The sequence below is a fragment of the Marasmius oreades genome, chromosome 2, assembly GCF_018924745.1.
Source record: "Marasmius oreades isolate 03SP1 chromosome 2, whole genome shotgun sequence".
Taxonomy (NCBI): Eukaryota; Fungi; Basidiomycota; class Agaricomycetes; order Agaricales; family Marasmiaceae; genus Marasmius; species Marasmius oreades.
The window spans coordinates 525240-549799 of NC_057324.1; the positions used below are offsets into that span (position 1 = coordinate 525240).

Consider the following 24560-nt stretch of genomic DNA (forward strand, 5'->3'; position numbering starts at 1 on the left):
GGGGAAGAGATCGAATATTATACCGGATGCCATCCAAGCGTTCAGTTCGAGGATGGTCTCTTGGAGCTTGCCGAGTACCGGGATTTTGCACTAGCTGACGTGGACCAGGAATCTGAGCTTACTGATTTAGACTCTGACGAGGACTCTGACCTCTCCGATATCGAAATGCATGAAGACACCCCGCAAGAGGGCTACCATCCCGACGATGTCGTTATAAAAGAGATCACCTTCTTGGAAGAATTGCTTGCAGTAGCGGAGGAAGCAGGAGAAGGTCTGGAACATCATCAGAACAGGTGTTCAGATCGTTTGAAGGGAACGGAAACGAAGGCAGCCGAAAACGATGATTTCGAAGAGGACATGAAAGCAGGTGACGATTCCGAAGTGGATGAACTTGAAGAGGAAGAATCTGTGGTCAAAGTCCAGAAGGGGAAGAAAAACAATAAAGGGACGAAAGGCAAAGCGAAGACTGTACCAAAGCTCAATTTCGATTCCTCGAAAGTAGCCTGGTACCACTCTAAAGAAGAGTGGACGTTGTACGACTATACAGGGAATTCACTCATAGTTCGAATGCGATTTCATGTGAGTGATATGTCTATTGTATTTACAAGTTGGGTGGTCTCACGAGAGCGTCAGGAAAAACATGTCCTCGAAGAGGTCTGGAACTTGATGTTGGCCTGCAACCAAGTCAATGATGACCTGTTGGACACCCTTCCCTTCTTTGACGTACAAAGTAATGGAAATGTGGAACGCCTTGCAGCCGTGCACAGTGTTCGAAAGCACCATCCGTCCCTCATGGTAATGAGCCATGATGAGTATACTTGTACACCGAGGACGGCACTTCAGACCGCATTCTCCGCCAGACATATATTTGTCCAAGGGAACGGTACCATCTCCGAAAGGGACCAGGAGTGGTGTACCCGAGTCCTTAGCCGGATCGGGAGACTAGATACAATCCGGGAGATGCATGGTAAGCCAATACCTTCGATGAGAGAGGAATAATACACTTAAAATCCTTACGACAGACCTAAGTCTTCGCGGAAAAAATGGGGCAAATGCCAATGCACACATCGTTCGAGGTACAATCCGGCAGGTGTACGAACAAGGGATTCGGGCCCGTGGCAAACAGCTAAACTGTTTGGACATTGAAGGCAGTTACGGAGAGGAGCTACGTCCATGTCACCTAATGACAGACGCCCGGGCGTTCACGCATACTAAAGATCTCCCCCTCTTCAGAGGCTGCCCCCCTCCTTCAAAGGTTGGCTTTTGGCACTTACTCGCCACCAAATTTGCCAACCACCCTTCTCACATTGATACAAGCGGTTACTGTACAATGCTTGCACCCCAGACTGGAGTCAAGTTAATTTTCATGCTTGTTCCCGGACCCCAGGACCCGTCGGCGACTTCCAAACGGGATTTTGTGGATTTCGAGACCGGCATGGAAAATAGTGTGTCGATGGTTCCCATTCCATTGATTTTGCGACCGGGCGATATTTTGTGAGTTCTCAGAACCCCTCATTCTATCTATTGACTCATTCTCGTGCAATCAGCTTGATGCGTCCCTGCACTCCCCACTATGTAGTAACCCTTGACAATTCCCTCTGCCATGGATCACATTTCTTCACGGCAACCACCATGAGCGAGACCTGTATGGGTATACTACATACCTTCACCCATGGTCGTCTTTTGACTAACCTGGATGATACGGATCATCGAATGACGCTCGCACGCATCATCTGCTTCTGGGCAGACGAGCTCATCGACTCGGACTACTTCGGTGACATCCAAGAATCTTGGGAAGATGTGCCCAACCTATGGACCATGTCTGGGCTCCTCGATCTCCTCTCGACATACAATATCATTCAGATGGGTAGCTTGTTGTGGGAGGAGCGATATTACAGTAAATCCGTCGTTCGCAAACTTGAAAAGGTCTACGAAGGAGCACAAGCCTGTGCTGAAGATCTATTGGAGTGGCTACAGAATGAGATACAGGTGGTGTGTATGGATGCGCAAGACAATCCTATTGACAATTTCGAATTGTTGGATATCCGGGATGATTATCTAGCGCAACAATGCCTTGCTTTACATGCCACACTCTGTTCGCGTCCTCAAGGTGCATCCAACGAATCGATTACTTCCGAGCTGTTCTTAGACAATGTCCTATTGCATGATTTTGTGGATAGGCTGCCGTCAGTCGCTACATGTATCGAGGAGAACATGAAAAAAGGCATCGACATAGAAACATATGAATGGAGGCATCGCTTCCTTGGCAACTGGGGGATCTGCAAGCATGGCACGACACAATTCGCACCGGCAGATGTGTTTGATACGGGATGGATACTACGTCGAGCGATAGAGGCTTTGCGCCCTCTGGAAGGAGAAGGTCAAGAGGAAGAAATTCCCGAACAGAAGGTACCTGCACCTCAACTTGACGATGGACTACCAGTCGGTCAAAAGATGGACGTGTGTCCTGAAGTTCCAACACCTCCTCTGGAAGGAGAAGGTCAAGAGGAAGAAATTCTCGAACAGAAGGTGCCTGCGCCTCAAGTTGACGATGGACTACCAATCGATCAAAAGATGGACGTGTGTCCTGAAGTTCCAATACCTCCTCTGGAAGAAGGTCGAGAGGAAGATATTCCCGAACAGGAGGTAGCTGCACCCCAACTTGACGAAGGACTACCAATCGATCAAAAGATGGACGTGTGTCCTGTAGAAGTTTCAATATCTCCTCGGGAACCCTCACCCAGACCGCCCCCCCCTTCGCCAGTACCTATCCTTAGGGAACCTTCTCCCCAAATCACCATCCCTTTTGATGAAAATGCTTGCCCTGCACGGGTCCCGATTGATAAATTGCCTAAATCTCAGGCCAGCGAAAAGTGGCTTCCCAACGTCGCGTTCGATTCGGAGGACGAACGCGGTAAACAACTGACTCGTTCAAGCGGACATGATGGGGTAAGGACCATTCAAGCAGTGCCAAGTAAAAAAAGAACGATCCGTGAATGGGCCAGTGATCGAAAGCGTTTTAAACTCGACACAGGCAACCTCCAAATGAGTGCTGCCCTTTCACCAACTTTGCCACACCCGCCCCTTCCTAATACCGGAGTGGGGGCGAAAATGGAAACAAGAGATGCCAGCTTACCTCCATCTGTTTTGCCGCTTTTATCTCTACCCCCCTCCCAATCCATGGAAACAGAACTCTGTGGTCCTCAACAACAGGCACCAGTGCCGGGTCCTTCAAGTGCGCCTCAGGAATCTGCACCATTGCACAGCATTCACAATGACTCTGACGATACGTCTTCTGCTCCTGAGCATGGCTCGGGCCAAAGACCTGGCGAAACGTGGCAAGAGTTCTTCGCTCGCAGAGATGCGGCCAACGCCAGGAAATTTGCCAACCAAACGCCAGAGGAGAGAGCAAAGCAGATCGGTCGAGAAAAAATGGCAAGATCAAACTCGCCCCGATCAAGGAAGTCCAAGGCAAAGGTTTACTATTGGGAGAAGAGTAACGGTACCCGATTGCGTTCCTATATCCCTAGAGAACAAGTTGTTGATCACTGGCCGCTCTACTCACGCAATCAGAGGAAGTTCGACTGGGCAAGCAATTCTTGGGACTTATGTAGTGACTTCGGAGATGATTCTGAGCCGGACGAGTAGCGCGGACTTACTACTAGTGAGACCTATACATTCTTAGCTTTTTGTACTGTCTGTATTTATTAACGAGAACCCTGAGTCGGCACATAAGATGATGTTGAGGAAGCAGTTAAACAGCTATAATTTAGCGTCGTAGCAGGTACTATTGGGGCCTTAAGTGATCTCGCAGCTATGTATACGACGCGTTTCACATTATGGGTAAGATTTCCCCTCCTCGGTTTTAATTCAACGTGTCACATTTTCTTATCAAATCCCTTGAAAATTCTCACTCCAAATTTGCTCCAATTTATAACAGTTTTTCTGTGATACGATGCGCTTTACCCTCCGACCCAAAGCATCAGCCAGCATACTTACTTGATCTCACCAAGTAAACCCCGACGTCCTCAGCATTCACCTTGTTGCTGCTACGCCATGTGCTTCCGCCTCTCTCTCCAGAAGCAAACACCTCTGTCAACACATCGTGGTCTACTGTGCTCTTTCCCTGCATTCTGAGAACGATTCATCTGGTCCCGAAGAAGTCAAAATTGGGTCTTCTAGGACAAGTACAAGTCCAAAGAGAGGGAGCTGATTTTCGGATCACACCCCGCGCACTGGAGGCTGCACGTCGTGGATTCCACATCTACGTCAACCCGACGAATGACCTAGAGATGGGTGAAATAAACATGGCGAAGAAGAAAGGTCTAGAGCGGGCTTCGACGGGATCGGGAGGTGCATTAGAGGAAGTTGAACATACCACCGGTGACACAACCGGTGAGGACTGAAACTCAAGGTAGAGAATGAAGGGAAAGAGAAGTGATGGACCCTTGGAACCGGGGGGAAAGATTCGGAAGAGAAAGAGAAAGAGAGAAAACCAACGTAAGGGAAGAGTCTGTTTCTCGTCCTGAGCCTCCTCGCTCTAGGAGTGCGTTGTTTCTATCGTTTTAGCGTAACCGGCTGATACTGAACACTTCATGGCTCCAGATCATTTCAAGTCGGCACCCGGAACTCAATCCTGAGTTGCTTAAGAATCCTCCCACCGTTTCTCCAGGTTACAATTCTCCAGGTTACACTCGCAACATTTCGAACCCTCAGCTCCTCAGCAACCTTACTCTCGTGCTGCCATACCAAAGCTGGGAGGTTTTCTTGCTCCTCCCAATGCAACTGGTGGTCTACACGTTTCCGAACCAGTCTAACGGTCAGAACTCCATTACTTTGCGAGCCACGAGGTCCATGTGCTCTCTCGTCAGAATAGGCAGCCGGAATCAACTAAAGGCCCAGGAGAGATGATTGACGTAGAGACAAAAGTCAAGAAGGAAGAGGAGGCCAAGAGGAAGGCCAAGAAGAAGGAGAAGGCGCCAAGGAGAAGAAGGTCAAGCAGAAGAGACACGGACCTGGCTGCCAGTCCCAATGTAGCTGCAGAGAAAGGTTAATGCCTGGGCAAACGAAGTGCTGCTTGCTCAGGTTAGGCCTTCCTTCTGCGCTGAGACAACCCACCGTACAATCTGGGTCCACAACTTTGTCGATTGGTGCCAACACAGATACCGCAATCAATCGCCTTTCCGTCGAAAGCGCGATGATGCTCGCAAGCTCTGGACAATTATGGTTCTACAGCGACCTCCACCATGTCGTCTGGTTCGTCAATGCATTGGTAAACGAATAACCCCCGAACGTCGTAGACAGTAGTTCTTAACGTTTCTTTAGAGGCCGTATCGTCGAGTTGGCGACCAACTGCTACAGGTGCCACGTCCTTCAAAAAGCGCTTGATTGCGAGGAAGAAATTCATTTTCTAATCGTCTCCGAGTTGCTGTTGGGAGATCCAACGCAGACGCTGGTGAACAAGCATGCCAGTCACGTTTGGAGCAAGGTGAGAGACTGTCCCTGCGAAAGCTCACCTATATGTCACGATATCTGATATCCCTTTCAGATTATGGAGTTATCCTGGACTCCTCCTGCTCCTCCCATTTCTGCCTATGTGAACAAGTCTCTTCGGGGCAAGTGGGCTGCTCTGGCCTGCCACGAAACGGGTTCCTTAGTTGTTCAGGTAAGCTGTTTCGGTCGATTATTCTTTCCATCATCATTTACCCTGATCGGTTGGTGTATCTCTAGCATGCTTTTGAGAATCTTGAAGACCACGCCAAGGATGATATCGTCGATGAGTTGTTGAGTCAAGGTCCCGCGGTGTTCAGCGAGGTCAGAGCAAACCCAAAAGCTTCTCTGTCAAATTTTGGTATAAAAAGGCTCAGAGACTAAAACCCAAATCTCAACTATTTCCTCTTCGTTACCTCTTTCCTTTCAACCACCATCAACCCCCTTTGTTTTGTTCACTCTTTCCCCGTTGTCGTCGCCATCATCAACATCCTCGAGCTCAATGTGACGGTTCATGTCTACGGACACTCTTCCAATGCCTTCACCGCTCTCTTCCATGCTCGACGATCAGCACGCTCGTCAACGCCACCTAAATACAGCACCTCCTGCTAATGCTACGACCGCCGCTTCAATCTGGGCTCCTCAACCTCAGCCGTCTGAGACGACGTGGCCTCGTACACTCGACTCTTTCTCCAGAGTTGTAGCTGAACGCGAAGAGCCTAATCATCCGCAACAGCAGGAGCAGCAGTGTCAGGTTTCCGTGCGCCCAGAGTTGCACCACTCCTCGAGCATGCCTTCGCCGGGTCATCCTCTTGTGACTCACGAAGATGTCTTCGGTCCAGCGCCTCCTCAGGCCAAGGATATGAGGTTTCCTTATCAGCAACATCAGCAGCAGCCACCCACGAAGGAAATCGGCGTCATTGGTGATGGTAGGAAGACGATTACGCCTGAACTGGATAATTCGGTAGCTATATGCGCTTTTTCTCGTCCACATCGTGTTGACTTTTCCTTCTCTATTCTTTTCAGCACGTAGAGCAGCTACTTCGTACTTTAAACCTCAATTCGCCCGAGCCTTACCATCTCAAACAAAAGCCTTCTTTGCTCAATCTCCACCTTGATCAATCAGCATCTCGTTCGCCCGATTTCTCACCAATTTCCATCTCTTCCACTCTTCCTACTCCTACAGACCTTTCTCCCGCACGTTCGTTCGTTGAAAACGGCAGCTACAAGCAATACGTTGGCCTCAACTCGCCGACCAACCTCGTTTCAGCAGCTCGCCCTGGTGCTAATGCATATCTAGCTCAGCAGCACGCTTTGATTTACGACCCACCTTCCCCCACTCGTACAGGGAACAATTACTCTACCTCCTACGCTAATAATGCCAACGGGGCGCGACCAATCTCTCAGACGTCCGGTGCCGCGAATTGCAAGAGGAAGAGTGAGTTTATCGAATTTGAATTTTGGAAACTTCAGATTAACTCAACCGTTGCTTTTAGTTTCGATACTGAAATGCCAGTGGAGTGTGGCGACGAATTTTGGGATCAAAAGCGTTTCCGCATCTCATCTCCAACCAACCCATGACAAAACCTCAAAGATCTCCTCGTTTGTTTCTCGTCAGGTTGTACTACCCGATGCTTTTTTACGTGAAATTATAGTTTTAAAAAATAAATAACCATATAATTGCCACTGTGTTCCATGCAATGTTCCACGTTCAGCGTCTGAGCTCAGCTGATTAGTTGTATTTTGTAAACTGATTTCAATTGGAATTCAGGAATCGCGACATACCCTCACAGAAAAAGGCTTGCTTGTGCAACTATCATTGTGGTCAAGAAACTGTTGAATAAATAGTTGTTAGATATATTGGAAGGTGCAGAAAGCATATTGCCATGTTGGCTCAATTGGTAGAGCGCATGGCACTAATATGGAATGTCAGATTTGTCGTTCCACACTTCTTGAGGTGAGGGTTCGAATCCCTCACATGGCGCATTTATTTTACGTTCTCATTTTCCTCGTTACGGTTAACGCCTGCCAGTTTAAACTCCGACAAGAAAGTTCCCACCCGGTAACGTGTCTTAAATAGTTAAGAGATCCTTTGATGTCTAGATTAATTCCTTCGAGACCGAACTTTGATCCGAGCACATAAAATCAAGCCATTGACCTCTTAGTGGTGATCTTCACTGAAATACGTGTTTTTAGTCGCATTTGAGGCTATATATGGAAAATCTATCCCGAACTTATTATTCTACACATGCATAAGCCCTATTCTGGGGCACCAAATCGGGAGTTGAGGCTGTGTGGGTGAATGGAAAGTTTTGGTGCACGGAAGGTCATCCGACGCGCGCGTTGGAAAAGTCGTTCCACGAAATCGCCAATCTTTCGCTTAGTAAGCCGACAAGACCTTGGCCGCAGTGGGTGCCTACCAGTTACAGGCTGGTTCATATTATGATATATATACGTGCTACTTTATATTGTGTCGATCTATCTGTATGTGTAGCTAGAGTTAGACCACATATACATTCATTCACACGATTTAATGTGGAGTGTACGTAGGAAATATCAATGCAGATAAGCTAGTACATTTAATAATACTGCGAGATAGGATGAGATCAACTTGCAATATTGGTTGGGGCAACTGAGTTGAACTGCTGTAATATTATATATACAGTAGTTCAACTCAATTGAGCTCAACCCAGAAGTTCAACTGTATGCATGTTGAACTCCCTCAAGTTCAACTTTGTGTATGTTGAACTCCCTCAAGTTCAAATCTGGAGTTTATTCAACCCAGAAGTTGAGTACTGAAGCATGAAATAATATTTTTTTACCAAAGCGATCTGGAGCCTAAGAGAGGAAGGTGATATAGAATGTGTGTTGCCTCCCCACTTACCATAACGGGTTATGTGTTGACTAATTTCCCTACCAGTAGAGATTGCACAGCCACATCCAAAAATGGTAAGTACACCAAAGGCCCATGCGCGGGTGTAACACAATCAAAATCAGTAACATCAGCCTTCGTTCGCTCTAATACTCTTTAACAATGATACTACTCACAATTATAACGTAGCATTTTGTATTAACTGTCTTAATTATTCTTAGTTACTAGTATATTAGTATTAGTATACAAACCGATGTCGTCATTAACTTAGCAGTATATTGAGGGTTGAACTGCGGAGTTTTCAACTAAAGGTTGAGCTCACTAGGTCAACTTGCAGTTGAACTGTACTATTTAAGTTTAATGTTACTCTAGTATTACATGTACTGTTCTAGTTCAATATGTCTCAAACCACAGTTTGAATATTTGCGCTTCGAAGCGATTTACTCTCAACTAACCTCGTCCTGCTGTAGCTGATCGGAATTTCTCTAGGCGCCGCCGCCAACTTCCCGTAGTTTGAAGTTGAACAAACAGAGCGAGGCATTGAATAGAGCAAGGAGTGGGCTGGTGTTCACGGTATACCAAGCTCTTTTACAACCTTACAATTTACTAATCCCCGTACTCGAACGGGCCCATAGAAGCAGAGAAAAACATATAAAAGGGAGACATACTGAGCCAATGAACCTCACCAAACACCAGATCGTACCAACCATCATGTTCTTTAAAACTGCTACCATCATCTCTACTCTCGCCATGCTCCTCGTTGGCCAAGTTATGGGTGGAGTTCTGATCGCTACCGACCCAGGTGAGGAGATTCAACGTCGCGTTGAATAATGAGGCTGACGCTGGATATACGACTGTAGTCTCTGCCTGCGGTCCGCCTAACAACAAGGACCACCATGCTGGAAGCAGCTGCAAATTCTACTCTGGCCCTTCAGATAGTTCCCGTGTGCTTTCTGGCAGTAAGTTGCACTTTCTATAGTTACTAACTAGTGCAGAAACTCACGTTGTCCTTGTTCCCTCGTTTTTCCAGCTTGTGTCGATCGCAATGGCAAGTTGACCTGCGTCCCGTAAATAGCGAGCAATCCAAGTCCCATTTTCAAGTATGCGAAGGAGACCGTTTGCTAGTTGATACCTTGTTTTCGTAGCCGAATTTTATGCAATTTTCCATAATGTAATATCGCCACTGTGTCGGATGGTGAGTCATTGAGGTTCCAATGAACCCGTCAAAACAGTCCAGGGGATGGGATTTGCCCTCAATGGCCGGTTCCAAAAGTAACATAGATAATCCACGATAATTTCCAGTAAAGGATGAGAATGAGAAGGGGCGAACCCGGCAAAGATGAGAGCGACGATATCGAATCAAATCAACACTCGAGTGTGGGAGAACGCCGCAGTGCGACGCACTGACCTGCCCTCAACAATAGTCATCTTTTTTTCATATCTAATCTTTTACTGTCACCATCAATGAGCGTGTCCACCAGAGGTAATTTTGTATTAGATTCTATTGTTAACAAGTTAGTTCCTCAGTGGTCGAAAGTCACTAGAGAACGAATGTGACCACGTGTTCATTTCCATCCGAGTCATCGTTGCTATTAAATTGCTTGGAACCGTGTGAGTTATTCCGGAGAACGGCCATCCCGCGGCAATATCAAATATCAATATCCCTCCGTCTCTTGACGCTAACCTTTTCGGCAGCTCTGGCGCTTTCTTCTGAACCATCACCATGCTACCATTGGCTCTCTTCATTCTTCTGTTCATTTCGACACCATTATTCGCGGCTTCTCAGTCCATTATCGATCTCAATTTCGATGTGCAACGATGGAAAGAAACTATAGAAAATCAAGTTGAACAAAACGGGATCAAAGACGAGCACAAAACGGGCTTTGCTATAAATGTTGGGCTAGAGACGATGCCTGAGCTGCAGCAGGTTATGAAGGACCGACACCAACGTTTCGTCGCAGTCTCAGGCGGTCCAGAGTGGCCTTTTGGAGATTTTTTGGAGGATTTGACTTCAATCCAAGGTACGTGATTGAGTTGCCGGATGTCGAACGCAAATCTGATGCCCTGCCGCGGAGGCTTATGTTGAGAAGCGTAAGATGTTCTGCGCTCAAGCAGTCCTTTCAGAAACTGACGAAGATACCACAGTCACCAGCACCAGTCGTACTGCATCTTCCTCGTTGGACAAGGCAGACTCACCGCTTGCAGGTCTTCTCGACATCCGACGTGCATTGGATAACCGTGACCTCGGTCTCAACAAGATTTTGAATCACATTATACCTTCCCCAGACGCTGCCGGGCATACTTTGGACACCATCTCTAGCATACTACCACCTTTCACTCGTGGCGTAATAGCACGGGGCCTCAATATCAATCATCGTCAAGTTGATGCATCGACTCATCCTCATTCCCCTTTCGACGACATAATGCTTCATTTGAAATCATTTTCCGATACGATCACCGACGCTCTGGAATCCATCATCAACGATGCGAAAGTTACGACCCATGATGCAATTGTTGCCATTCACGAAAATTTATTCAAGACCAAGTCGCGTTCCTGTCGAAAGAAGTTCAAGAAGTTATTCAAAGCTTTAAGAAGTTCTCTGCCGAACATCCGTGGATTGTAACGAGTGCCATGGTAAGCCTCGTCGTGTTTGGGGTCACGATTGCGATTTCTCCATATGCATATCTTGCAATCTTGCGCCTTGTTGGGTTTGGGGAATCGGGGCCGGTAGCTGGTAACCTCACATCTATTCTTCTCCAAAGAATTCATTCGTTCTGACTGCCAGCTACGTATTTCTAGGTTCCTGGGCTGCATTAATCCAGTCAACTGTATACGGTGGTGGAACTTCGGGGTTGTTTTCTCTTATCCAAAGCATTGCGATGATGGGACGAATTATCTGGCCGATCAGTGTGTTCACTGGGATTTTTGTGGTTGCCGTTGGTGTTGCCGCAGCTTTTTGGGGAGGTGATGCCATCAAGACGTTTGTCGAGGAGTGGATGAACCAGGGTGGAGCTTCTTTCCCTATTCTGCCTGATGGGACTATGGTAACTGAGGAATTGGGGGTGTGGATGGGCGCGCTGGGTGAAAAGATGGAACAGACAGGTGTTCCTCATGGGCAATGGTTCGATGTAGTGATTGAGGCGTTACGTCGACGGTTGGAGACTTTTTGAAGAAGTACTCCAATTTCCGACCACAAGTCACTCCAGGTTGATCTGACTTTTCTGACTTTTGCTGTCTACTACTTAGTGAAACATATACTGAAGCAACTCAAAATCTTCGAGTTCTATGGTGAGAGGTCTTAGTAAGGGAGGTTGACCGGGACCGAGGGTGAAGCTTATATCCTGTGTTGAGGGTCCGGGATTGGGCGGCCCTTGTTCGTGCAAAAGCTTTCAGAACCGTTCAATGACCACAAGCTGCCTGTGCTTTCCAGCGATGTGTCACGAGAAATACAAGGAGAAGAACAAAGATAGTGAGGAATAAAACACCGCAGGACACGAGATACGGGGAGGCGCAAACTACCCACCACAGAAAACCTCTTTTCACTGCTCCACAGTTGGCATTGTTTCCTCTGGTATCTCCACAAGCTCATCCTTCTGTCCAGGCTCATCGGTACTGTAAGCCGACTGTCTTCTCATGGTCAATGAACACTTGACCTTGCCCTTTCGGCAGTCCATACAGGACTGTCCTTGTCGTACATCTTCCGGAACTAAACACTGCACCCGGCGGTCAGCACAGCGAGTGCAAACTTTTGTCAAAGTTTAGTGTTGAAATCAAAAACAACAAAACAAAAGGGCACCATTGTACCTTTCGGAGCCGGCATCGTAGGTCGCTTGTCTTCCTCCTTCGGGTTCTTCTTTTTCTTCTTCTTTCCATCCACCAAGTTCCCGGTCGGCTGAACTGTGCCTTTCTCTACACCACATCGGTGAGCGGTTTCGACCTCCTTCATACGTGCTTGTTCAGGCTTTGATATCAATCTCAACTAAAGAAGAGTCGACGGGGGAATTGGAGGAGAAACGAATAGAGAAACATACCTCATCAAACCCCTCTTCGTCCGGTAAACTACCGTTCTCTTCATCCACGTCCGCCTCACCTGAACCGCTTGGCTCTTTCGATTCCGTCAGGTCCACGCCTGGCAATTTCAATACAACCTGAAAGGAAACGAACTCGGTCAATTAATCGCAGTGATTTGAAAAAAAAGGCATGGTGAAGAATCTCATACATCTTTAACAACCGAACGAACTTCTGCCTTCACGATTCCATTTACAAACCTAACCATACTTCCACAACCAGTTGTGTGGCAACGAGGACAACGTATAGACTGTCTATCATTCCCGAAAGCACTTTCAATGTTCGTTATCTTCTGGTATTGAGTGAGCATGTACGGTGTATGTTTGAATGACTCCGAGGTGAAGCGCAGATAATAGAATATCTGCTGGAGATCCTCCAACAATATTCTAGTCTTCGCTGGCGGATAGAGAGAAGAACATGTGTATGTGAGCCTCGAAGTGTCATTTGGCCACTCGTTAAACGACGGAACATGTGTTAAAATGGTATCCAACACCCGTCGATGATAATTTAAAAGCGAGATGAACAGGCTAGCCGGAATAGCCGGTTCGAAATCCATTTCTGGAACATGCAGGACTGCCAGATCTTCACGAGGAAAGAGCAACAGTCTTTTAGCAACCTCTGTGATGAACGTACCAGGAACGGCATGAGCAATCGAACTTTGTTTGTATCGAAAGAGGAGGCTGAACACCGACAACGCGATCTTGGGATCATCACCAGCCGGTGTACGTGACTGAACCCCACGCAAACGGAGATCGTTGATAACTGAATTTTGGAAGGCGTATGTCCCGTCCATCTGGTACTTGATCATCGCGTTCATGATCATGACAAGCTCCTTCACGCTCGGGTAGCGTTTAACAAGACCTGGATAGACATATCGGAGAACATCCTTGAACGTCATGCTGTCCTCTTCGATACGAAAAATGTTTAGACCAACGTCTAGCTCTTCTGTGAGTCGTTCGTTCAAGGTGATGGGTGAATTTCCGGTGCGGTACTCGAATAGGTGCTCGAAGTAGGTTGAAATGCATGAAAGGCACTTCATAGTTATAGGGAAGAGTTTTTCATCCGAGGTCAAGATAGCAGCGTCCGCCTTGAGCTTGCTGAAAGGTTCTTCGTCAATAGCCGTTACTCGAAGTTTCTTCAGGGGGGATGATTCGTCGGAGATGGCGATATCAGTCATAGAAGCAAGCTTGACTCGGGTTTATTCGTAGTGATCGTTTTTGTGTCAGGAGTAAGGAGACACTTTATCTGTGTATCACTGTAACAGGACGTGATGAGAGTCATGTCGTGACAGAAGTAAGTCATCATCAGTTCCTGGACACCTTATATACTATACTTTCCTAATAAACTTGTTTCAATCAACCTCTCTTGAATTCTATGAGCTTTCGCCTCAGTAGATCAAGAGTCGAATCGTAGCGAGATGAGCTTTCGCCTCAGAACGCTTGGATTCTGCTTACAATCACAAGGATGTAAGGGATGATAATGGGGGTTTATTTGTAAAGAGTTATTCCTACATTGCATTACTGCTACTGATTTTATAGTTTTACAGATTACAAACAGTTGTACACTAATATGAAATGGAATTAAAGGGAGGACTGCTCGAAGGTTCTACGAGTTTGTCGTGGATTCTGTCAACGATGATCAAACTCAAGATCAATCAAGTTTCGAGGGAATGAGTTGAAATTTATGACTCACAGAATCCCATGACGTTCCCCTGATCCTTGCCTACTGAGTCATTTTTTGGAGGAAGCCCAAAGAGGAAGAAGAGGTGGTAGCTGTTTCCAAAGTGCTGGTAGATACAACAGTGGATGTACTTGAGGCTGCTGATGTGCTGATTGAAGTTGAAGAGGACTGGAAGTGGATATAAATGTCCTGGTAGAACCAGTATGAGACTATGAGTATGTTTTTATGATTCATTCATCTTACTGTATATCCCATTTTTTCAGCTCCTGTTCATGATCAACCCATTTGTGCATCCTGTTGATACTGTTCTCAAAATCATTATACATGAAGTTGTCCCATCCCCATTCCCAACTCATCCCTTAGCTCCCCTACTAAGCTCTAACAACACTAGAGCTCAGTATCATTTCTGGTAGGCCTACCTTTGAAGCTTGAAGTTTGAACAGGTTACCAAGTTGGAGGATGCCAGGGGGTTTCACCCTACTAGGTGGACTCAACAAATGCAACAGAATTCAGATTGCTTAGATAGCAGAATTCCCAATGAGATTGACTCAATACTGTACTGTACACACCACATATGTAATTACATTGGGCATATGAACAAGAAGGAATAACAAATAAAAAGAAACAGGCTGTTCCTATAAGAATGTTACATGGACTCCTACTTCTCCCAATCCACTGTCCGATAAGCACTTGTAGGTAGACTTCTCAACTCCATCAGTGCAAGGACGATAAGCCCAATCCTTGCCACGATGTATGCAATCATTGAGATTATTGTGAACGTGGAGTAGATCCAGGGATAATGTGGGGTATAATCACCATCCTGTGGGGTAACATCACTGTCCTGTAGGGTATCGTCACTGTCCTGCGGAACAACATCACCTTCTTCTCGATCATTTCAGGAATATGCGACTGCGACTCACTTGTTTAAGGACAAAGACCATAATTTCAACGATGGACAGTACCAGAATAAAAAGGAGAGGATAACAAATTGGTAACACTATCAACATTGCAGAAAATACCCGCCATAACAGTCATTCGGAGTCTGTTGCAAAGCGGAAATTCCAAGTGATACAGTGAAGACCGCCAAACACAATACCAATGATGCCTGTTGCAAAAATGACTCTTTTCGGAGTAGCTTCCATTTTTGCACTGCTGTATCTCTCTGCCTGGACTTTTATTATTTGGCAGATCCACAATAAAGCAAGGAGTGGAAAAAAGATGATTATTTTAAGATAGTTGCAAACTTTGTACCTCCATGTGGATGAGGTTCCATCATTGTCAGGGTTGTTCCCCAGAATGTTCAATGGATGCCAGCGGATGGGAACATGGTGGCAAACTAGGAGTAGTGGGATATTTGATGGGTGATGGATCATGTTGGGAAGAGTAACTTCGAAGAAATAATGGCAAAGCTTGTTGAAAGTCAATAAGGCTCCATTATCCACACAAATTGTTAAGGACGTGCGGAATGACTTGGAACCGAACGGAACCGAAGGGAGAAACGATAAGATAAGATATAAGATATGTACTGAAGGATATACTAAAAGAGGAATGATCTAAGATGAAGAGAGGGAAGAAACGGAGTTGATCGGAGCGTGTTGGAGAGCGATGAGGAGAGTGAAGGAGGTTGAAGAGAATGACAGAGTCTTGACAGTAGCCGAAGTTATTGGACAATGGCTTCCTGAGTCGAGCTGCCTTAGACCAGGTCACTGGGAAACCAGAGTCGAGTTTAATTCTAAAGAATGTAACTACTAAGTCGTACATCTTATATAGGATAGAAATGTACAAGGTCCGAGACGGATCCAGTAGTCGGATCCGGATTCGGAGCACCGACTCCCAAGCCGATGGCCTAGGCTTTAATGGGGAGTACGGAGATTAAGGTAAGTGGAGTAAGTAAGAATAGAATGAAAGTGATTGTGACCAGTCGGTCCAGATCGGTCCAGCATGGATGTAACAGTATCCCCCTCTTAAGGTTCTTGCCCTCAAGAACCTTTCCGAGACGGAAACCGAAAATGACATAAATCGTAAGTAGTTCGGAATGAATGGAGCCCGAAGAGGCGTAAATCGTAAGGTAAAAATGATCGAGTGATAGCTGATAGGCCAAAGCGAGACAAATATGAAGGAGTGATATAAGGCATACCATGAAAATTTCAAAGTCCAATCTTCCTTATCCTCCTTCTGCATTCTCTCAAATTTTTTCATTCAGCTCATCATGTCCAACATCGTCCAGCCCCCTTCCCATCTCGCCCTGCCTACTCCCAAGCCTGTCTTCGTGCGCAGAGCTTTCGATCAACCAAAACCCGATCAGACGCCGAGAATTTTCGATGAAGATGAGTTCGATCGTGCACGGCCGGAGGGTATTCCGAGGAGGACCTGGGCTAAGAGAGTGGAAGACAAGCAGGAGAAGGTCAGGTCTTTTAACCTGGAGTTGGAGGAGGAGGTTAAGCAGTGGAGAAAAGCGCGGGATGCGCATGAGGATGCTGAGGATGAGAGGTCGGAGGCTGTCGAGGCCGAATTGAGGCAGTGGGAGGAGACCGAGGCTGAAAGGCGACGTCTGTTGGAAGCATGGTGGGTAGAAGAACAGCGGAAGAGGGAGGAAGCCGAAACTAAGAGAAGTAAAGGGAAAGAAGTAAGTGTCGCTCCTAGCAGGTCCAGACGTGATGGGGATGATGAGGAAGAGGAAGAGGACGAGGGAACCGATACGGGCGAGAAGGTAAGTCATAAGTTTTTTAATAACAATTTTTTCTCTTCTTTTTCATTACTGTTTTTAGCTCATTTTCGCTACAACTCACGATGCTTTTAAGCAGGGTGAGATCTTGGGATACCAACGAGGAAAGCGGGACGCCGAGGAGTCCTTGAGGAGTCCAATCGTGGGTTATCTCAAGCATGGGCACCCGGATCCGAAGGGAAAGGGAAAAGGAAAGGAAAGAGCCTATGTGGAGGCTGAAACTAGTAAGTGTTTTCTTTGTTTTGAAAATTTTTTGAGTACTAATCGGTTTACAGAGTGCAAGCGGTGTTCCGAGCAGGAGATCCCTTGCCGGTATCGTGGATATACTCTACTAGTACCTAAATAAATGCATTTTTAACATTTTTATATATAATATAATCAAAATGGGAACATAATATGAGGATTAGAGCAAGCCCAAGCTGCTAGTCAAAGCATGGGTCTATTTGCAGGTTATCCGAAGTACAGAAAGTACGAAACACCCTATAGATGAGAGTCTTCGACGTTCCGAAACCTGTAGGAACTGATGAAGCAGCCTTTAAAAACCTTCGATCATTTGGATAGGCCTCGTCTCACTCGCAATTACCTGTAGCAAACATGGGGACACTTGATTTTACTATCAATTTATTGATTTCTTCGATATTGGTTGAAAAGATGGAAACAACTCTTAGAAGTACATCTGGAAGTAACAATTGGACGGATGTAACTATCTAAAGTCCACTTCGGACTTAAGGAACGGAAACAATGCCGGTGGCTGTAACTTACAGCTGGAAACAAGAAAAGGGGCAGATGTCGACGATGTCCAGTCAGAAAGGATATTCTACCAGGAAAGAACCATAGGAACGGTCCCTGGAATGTAGATCGAACAGTTTTGGACTATTCCAGATCGGATAGAACAAGAGAGAACAAGGGAGCACATGGGGACTCGCCTTGGAAACAAAAAGGGGTCAGGATGTATCCACATGCAAATGTCAAAGATATCCAACTCGGAACAGGAATAAAGAAAATATGAGGAAAAGAAATAAGGAATACTATATTCCGGACAGTTTTATATCTAATTGACATGTACTATACCTGATTAAGGGTACTTTGGTATCTCTGAAAGGGATCTCTCTATATTTGCGACTTTTTACCATATCTTTGATGTTTGATTATTATTTATTCGAAAAGGCGTATATAAGGAAGGGTGGTAGCAGCAGTATTTCCCCAGTAACCTACGACAGAAGCCTAAGTGCTTTCACTAGGGGACTCTGGCTCATACTTTGCCCCACTTCTTCGAAGTTGGTGTTTGTATTTGGAAAAGATTAGATTTGAACTTAGAATTTGATTTGAATTTGTTGCCACTTTGGTACTTGGAAACTTTGAACTTGTAGAGTCGCTTTGACTCGAATTTGAATTGAATTTGATAGTTCTATTTGAACTTAGAAAGAATTGAACACCTCCTTGAAGTAGTGAACTTCGTAGAAAGCCTTTGTCATTTTGACTTGTGAACACAGAATTTGAATTTGTTTTGAACCATATAAAGCCCCACCCTTGAAGTCCTATCTTAGAGTTCTCAGTGAACCTTGCTGAGAGCGTCCATTGATACCGACCTCCACAAATCAACTACACTAATTGCTAGTGTTGGGTTTGGTTTTGCGCACTTCGTGCTTGGAGTGTGTTTTGCTGCACCTAGTAGTAGTTTTTAGTGCCGTTACCGGATCCCGGACGGACCGAGCAAGGCGAAAGCCTGCGAAGCATGTAACCTCAAGAAGGTTGGGTGTTCGTTCGCTGGAGGAGGACGATCGGCCGTGAATGTTGCCGATAACACAAGGTTGGAAGAGTTGGTGGAGGAAATGATAGGAGAACAGAAGCGGACAAATCAACTCCTAACCGAGTTGATTGGTCATTCTAAAAGTAAGTCTTTCTTTGCTACTCGTTTCTTTTGCTCACTATTTGCAGAATCTTCCAAGATTGCAATCCCCGAAGCAGAGGCCGGGCCTTCGAAACCAAAAAAGAGAAGAAGGATCGTGAAATCGGTGGAAGTAGAAGTATCGAAGGAAAAGGATATCGAGGAAGAGCCAAAAGAAACCGGCAAAGAAGGGGAGGATGAAGATATGGCGACGGGAGAGTAAGCGGAAAGTAAGCGGCCGAAGTCGGACCTTAATAAAGTAGAAAAATTATAAATAGTACGGACCGAAACGGCCATTTGGGCCTTAATAATTGTAAAAGTTTTTTTCTTGAAATTGAAGAGAGTGTTAATGAGTGCATAAGGATCATAAGGATCCGGAGGGACCCAGTCTATTAGGGTACTTAGCGTGAAATTCCATAATGATCTCCTTGGCCTGGAAGTTATCGGCCGGGATCCAAGAGTATTCTTCGTCAGTACCTTCATATCCTAACCACCGTACATAGTACTGCAGCTTACATCAGAACCGTCAGTCGATTTTGGAATCGAGTATCTCCGAGACCTCATAATGATCTTCAGAGTCTTCGACGATAACGGGTCCGGGCGGGTCCTGGACACGATTAGGGATAGGATTAGGAAGGATAGATTCTAGTTGAGAGACGTGAAAGACGGGATGAATAGAGCGGAGTTCTGTCGGAAGCCGAAGAGTGTAAGCAACTGTGGACGGTTGAGCTATGATTTCAAAAGGACCGAGATACTTCTCCGAAAACTTCTTGGTCGGCCGAGTCGATTTGATGTTTTTGGCTGTCACCATGACTCGGTCTCCGACCTTCCATTCAGGATGTGGTATAAGCTTTTTGTCCTTCTGTTCCTTGTAGCATTTCTGAGCTGCTGTTAACTCGTCACGGAGCATAGAATGTAATTCATCAAGATCGACGACAAACTCACAGGCCCGTTCGGATGCGATATCGCGTTCTGGATGGACAGTGATGTTCGGATGATAACCCTTGTTGGCAAAGAAAGGAGAGATGCCGGTGGAAGCGTTCAGAGCGTTGTTATACGCGAACTCTGCTAATGGAAGAAGTTCGTCCCAATTGTCCTGCTGATAATTGCAGTAGATTCAGATGTACTGTTCTAAAGTTTGGTTAGCTTGTTCAGTCTGTCCGTCGGCCGAAGGGTGGTATCCGGAAGTGAAGTGAAGCTTCATATCCAGAGCAGTACCTAAGGAGCACATGAATCGAGAGACGAATTCGGAACCGCGATCGGAAGTGACATGATTCGGAACCCCGTGTTTAGAGAAGACATGAATAATAAAGATGCGTGCAAGCTGTTTGGAAGTGATAGTAGTGTCGGTTGGAATGAAAATGGATTGTTTAGAGGCACGATCTATAATGACTAGGATGGAATTATAGCCATTAGAATTCGGGAGTTCTTCGATGAAGTCCATGGATATAGAATCCCACGGACGGGCCAGAACTGGTAGAGGCTGAAGCATACCGTATGGTCGATGTCTCAGAGACTTGTTCCTATTACAGATAACACAGGACTTAACGTAATCATGGACCAATTCACGGATCCGTGGCCAAGTGTACTGTCGGCGGATAGTCTCTAGGGTACGATTCTGACCGAAGTGTCCAGCTAGAATATGGTCATGAAAGATGTGGAGGACCCGGAGTTGGAGATCCTTAGCATCTGGAACATAGATTCGTTCATCAAGACGAAGAAAACCAGACTCATCTAAAGACCAACGGGATTTCTCGGGATCCGTAGCGGACCGGAAATGTTCCCGAAGGGATTCATCTTCTGACTGAGCTGTTCGGATGTCTTCGTGAAGTCATTCAATGTCCATAATGACACTAGTGCGAAGGACGGGGCCTTCAAGGAAGGTAGCACGGAGGGAGGAGGAGAGTTGTTCTTGTGTAAAGACTGGACAGAAGTTATGAGGATTAAGACTGGCATAAGCGGTATCCCCCTCTTTAGGGTAGACATCCCATCGTCTAGTAAGAGCGTCCAGTTTAGTTCCAAGATGTCCGGGATGGAAACGAATAACCATGTTAAAATGAGAGAGATATTCGGACCACCTAACTTGCCGACAGGTAAGAATCTTGGTAGAAGTGAAGTATTCCAAGTTCTTGTGATCTGTAACCACGTCGACCGGATCTCCCGAACCCTCCAAGTAATGTCGCCACCGTTTGAATGCTTCAAATATAGCAAGAAACTCCTTGTCGTGGACATCGTATTTGAGTTCGGGAGGCGTGAAAGTGCATGAGTGAAAAGCAATAGGGTGAATCTCACCGTCCTTGGTCCGAAGGGAAAGGATTGCAGCTAATGCATAATCGGAAGCGTCGGTCTCCAGAATGATTTCCTGATCAGGAAGCCAGTGTGTAAGTATAGGAGCATGAGTAAAAGCTTCCTTTAACGTTTCAAACGCTTTCTGACATTCAGGACCGAAATTCCATTTGATCTGCTTCCGGGTGAGGTGGGTAAGAGGGACAGTGATGGCACTATAATCGTAAATAAAGCGCCGATAGAAATTGCAAAAACCAAGGAAAGATTGGATATCCTTGATCTTACGCGGCGGAGGCCATTCGGTAATGACTTTGACCTTTGCCATGTCCATTCGCAAGCCTTCGGGGGAGAGAATGTAACTGAGGTATTCAATGGTATCTGTGTGGAAGTCGCATTTCGAAGCTTTACAGTAGAGACCGTTCTTTCGGAGTCTACGGAGTACTTCCTTAACATGCTCCCGATGGGATTCGAGGTCATCCGAGTAAATAAGGATGTCATCCAAATAAACAAGGACATTGACGTCAAGCATGTCAGAGAAAATATTGTTAACAAAGCGTTGAAAAACAGATGGAGCATTGGTTAAACCTTCCGGCATAACATGCCATTCAAAGGATCCGTAACAAGTCCTGAAAGCAGTTTTTGGTTTGTCTCTAGGAGTGATCCGGACGAGATGATAAGCATGATGTAAGTCTAGCTTGGTGTAAATCCGAGCCCTCCGAGGTGAGTCTAGAAGGTCAGATATAAGAGGAAGCAGATACCGGTCTTTCTTCGTAATCTTGTTAAGGCCACGGAAGTCGACGCATAGGTGGAGATCGCCGGACTTCTTCTTGACAAAAAGAACCGGAGCACCGTAAGGGGATTTCGAAGGAGTGATGAGTCCAGCACTGATATGTTCGTCTATGAAGTCTCGAAGTGCTTTGAGCTCGGCTGTGGAAAGAGAGTAGATCGGTCCGTAAGGCGGATCCAAACCATCCTCTAGATTGATTTTAATATCGTAAGGTCTATGCGGGGGGAGTTCCCCGGCTTTCGACTCGGAGAAAACATCAGCGAACTCGTGATACTCCGTAGGAATACGTGCGAGATCCTCATTGGATAAATCCGAGGCTCTTCTGGTCACCGACTTTTCTGTTGTGTCTACCATCTGCATGGTATAAGATCGCGCACCTGATTGCTTTGTAGCGTTCAAGTAAGCATGAGCGGAGATGATGGAAACCAGCGGAGTCGAGTTGGAAGGAGTGTTAAGAAGATCTGCATAGGAGTAAATAGGCTCAAAAGGAAAGTGAGAAGTTTTAGAAGCGTAGCGGAGTTTAGCCTGTTGGCGTTTGCTCGGGCCCGCCGGAATGGATTTGTCTGAGTCCTCAACAGAGGGAGTTGGACAGTCGGCCGGATTCGGAAGCGTGTCGGTTCGGAAAGTGATACTGTTTTCAGACCAGTCAATCAACGGATTGTAGTGGTTGAGCCAGTTGTATCCCAGAACTAAGTTGCAAGTAGAATCTAGAGCAGTGATGTAAAAGTCGATTAGAATGGTTTTGCCTGTAGAGAACTTCATCGGAAGCGAGGCAGATGACGTAATAACGGAGCCGATGGAACCGTCGAGTAATTGTAAAGATATAGGTGAAATAGGTATTGTATGTACTAGATTCCTTGTAACAAAGCCTTTATCAATAAAGCAATGGGAAGAACCGGAGTCCACTAGGGCCAAGAAATTATATGTATCGGAGGTAAGAGGAACCGTAAGCGAATTAGAAGAAGAGAGCGCAGCTGCGTTGAGTGTAACCTCAGGATAGACACAATCCGGTGCAGTGCAACTCCGAGCTTGTGTCGAGGCATCGGAGTTGCAGCCTAGTTTCCCGACTTCTTGTCAGACTTGGCTTTCTCCAGAGTAGAAACTGTTGCTGCACGGGCTTTAGCATCCTTCGCAGTCTGATTAGTTTTCTTCTTTTGACAATCCTCAACTTTATGTTTACCCAACCCACAATAACTACACAACCCTTCCTTCAACCGTTGGGCCTTCTCGTCGGTGTTGAGTTTTCCATCCATTCCTAACTTCTCCAAGAATGGGAGACAGGGAGCGGCGGAGGCCGAAGTGGAAGCGTTGGAAGTGGAAGAGTTCGAGGTCTGTCCTTTGCCTTTCGGCTTGGACTTGGATTGCAAAGAGGAAGAGGAGTTATTGTTGGAAGTAGAGGTAGAGGAAGAGGATTGTTTCGGAGTAGAGCTGGAATTGGAATTGGAGTTGGACTGGTGATTAGCTCGGGATTTTTCGGCCTCGTGCTGCCAATAGCAAATATCTATGGCTTTAGCAGCCGCTTTGAGAGGATGATACAACGCTGGCTTCCCGCCGGTGATGTTACTAACTCTGTCCTTTAGACGTTCAGGAAGACCTTTGTAAAAGGCATGCTGAAGAGCGGAGTCGCTATAACCAATTTTAGCTGCGATGTCGTTGAATTTAGTAATATACGGCGCGATTTTCTCGTTCGACCGCATAACCAAGTAATCCAACTTATCCGCTGCTTCTCCGGTGGCATCCACTTGACCAAAGTTAGTTTGGAGTTCTACTACCCAAGCTCTGTAGCTAACCATCCAAGCCGGCGGATCCAGCTCGGAAAACTCGCTACCTAACAAATCAGGTTCAAAGTAATCGAGAGCTATACCATGGAGGAAGGAAAGTCCGTAGTTGACTTTGGAAGCGGAGTCGACGAAGGATTCGGAGAAATAATTGAACTGGAGTTGTAGACCAGTGAGGAAGTTTTTGAGTTTGGTGGGGTCGGAGCCGTTGAAGGTTTCGGGGTCCTTCAGTTTGGCACCTTTCTTCGGTTTTGCTTTTTCGCGTAGCATTTGCTGAAGCAGAAGATTGTGAGTGGTGAGGTAGGTAGCATAAGCCGAAAAGAAACCCTCGGCTCCGCCGCCTTGTGGCGGACCATGACCACCTCCTCCACCACCGCTAGGAGGACCACCGCCTCCTGAACCACCTCCTGAGCCACCTCCTGAGCCACCGATCGGAGGATCCGACGGATCCTCCTCGGAGTCAGTACCATCGTCAAAAGAGTCATCCTCGTCGTCATCCACTCTACCCTTGCCTTTATTCCTCCTCGGTGTCTCTGGAACCTCCTCGATGTGCATTTTGGAGATGATCAGAGATTGTCGGGGGGTGCGTTGGTTGGAGCTGCGATTGCTGGAAGAGCGTCGGGGACGATTAACGGTACCTTGGAGTTTGCTCGGAGATAGTAAAGTATTGTATGGGTTGTTGGAATCAGAAGCATAAACGCTACTGACCCTTCGTGAAGAACTGGGAACTTGAAGATGGGATATACGAAGATGAGACCCGACATGGGTCGTAATCGGAGTAGGACGGGAAGGAAACATAGAATCGAAGATCTTGAACTGATCAGAGACTATCACAAATCTGCAACTCACCTAGTTTCTAGTTTCTTGATGTGATATGGAAGAGTGATAGAAGGAGATTAGCAGTGAAGCTTAGATGGAGAGCACAGAGATGTTGTATGAAGACAAAAGATGTTGTTAAGTCTGAGGCTCTAAGGCTCAGACTGTC

The 24560-nt window shown here is 46.3% G+C and overlaps 5 protein-coding genes across 5 annotated transcripts; 4 read left to right on the top strand and 1 right to left on the bottom strand.

Annotated features, from left to right (window-relative positions):
- Positions 1-9073: 9073 nt before the first annotated feature.
- On the top strand, positions 9074-9433 carry E1B28_003759 (uncharacterized protein; the record flags this gene model as incomplete). Its single annotated transcript, XM_043148192.1, has 3 exons — positions 9074-9164; positions 9223-9321; positions 9393-9433. The coding sequence occupies 3 exons, from the start codon at positions 9074-9076 to the stop codon at positions 9431-9433; spliced, it is 231 nt and encodes a 76-aa protein (XP_043012784.1).
- Positions 9434-10085: 652 nt separating this feature from the next.
- On the top strand, positions 10086-10391 carry E1B28_003760 (uncharacterized protein; the record flags this gene model as incomplete). The annotated part of the gene is made up of 1 exon (XM_043148193.1): positions 10086-10391. The coding sequence occupies one exon, from the start codon at positions 10086-10088 to the stop codon at positions 10389-10391; it is 306 nt and encodes a 101-aa protein (XP_043012785.1).
- A 67-nt stretch (positions 10392-10458) lies between these two features.
- On the top strand, positions 10459-10986 carry E1B28_003761 (uncharacterized protein; the record flags this gene model as incomplete). Its single annotated transcript, XM_043148194.1, has 1 exon — positions 10459-10986. The coding sequence occupies one exon, from the start codon at positions 10459-10461 to the stop codon at positions 10984-10986; it is 528 nt and encodes a 175-aa protein (XP_043012786.1).
- A 256-nt stretch (positions 10987-11242) lies between these two features.
- Positions 11243-11533, top strand: E1B28_003762 (uncharacterized protein; the record flags this gene model as incomplete). Its single annotated transcript, XM_043148195.1, has 1 exon — positions 11243-11533. One exon carries the CDS (start codon positions 11243-11245, stop codon positions 11531-11533), a length of 291 nt encoding a protein of 96 aa, XP_043012787.1.
- A 369-nt stretch (positions 11534-11902) lies between these two features.
- E1B28_003763 (uncharacterized protein) lies at positions 11903-13608 on the bottom strand (the record flags this gene model as incomplete). Its single annotated transcript, XM_043148196.1, has 4 exons — positions 11903-12108; positions 12168-12342; positions 12395-12511; positions 12583-13608. The coding sequence occupies 4 exons, from the start codon at positions 13606-13608 to the stop codon at positions 11903-11905; spliced, it is 1524 nt and encodes a 507-aa protein (XP_043012788.1).
- Positions 13609-24560: the final 10952 nt, after the last annotated feature.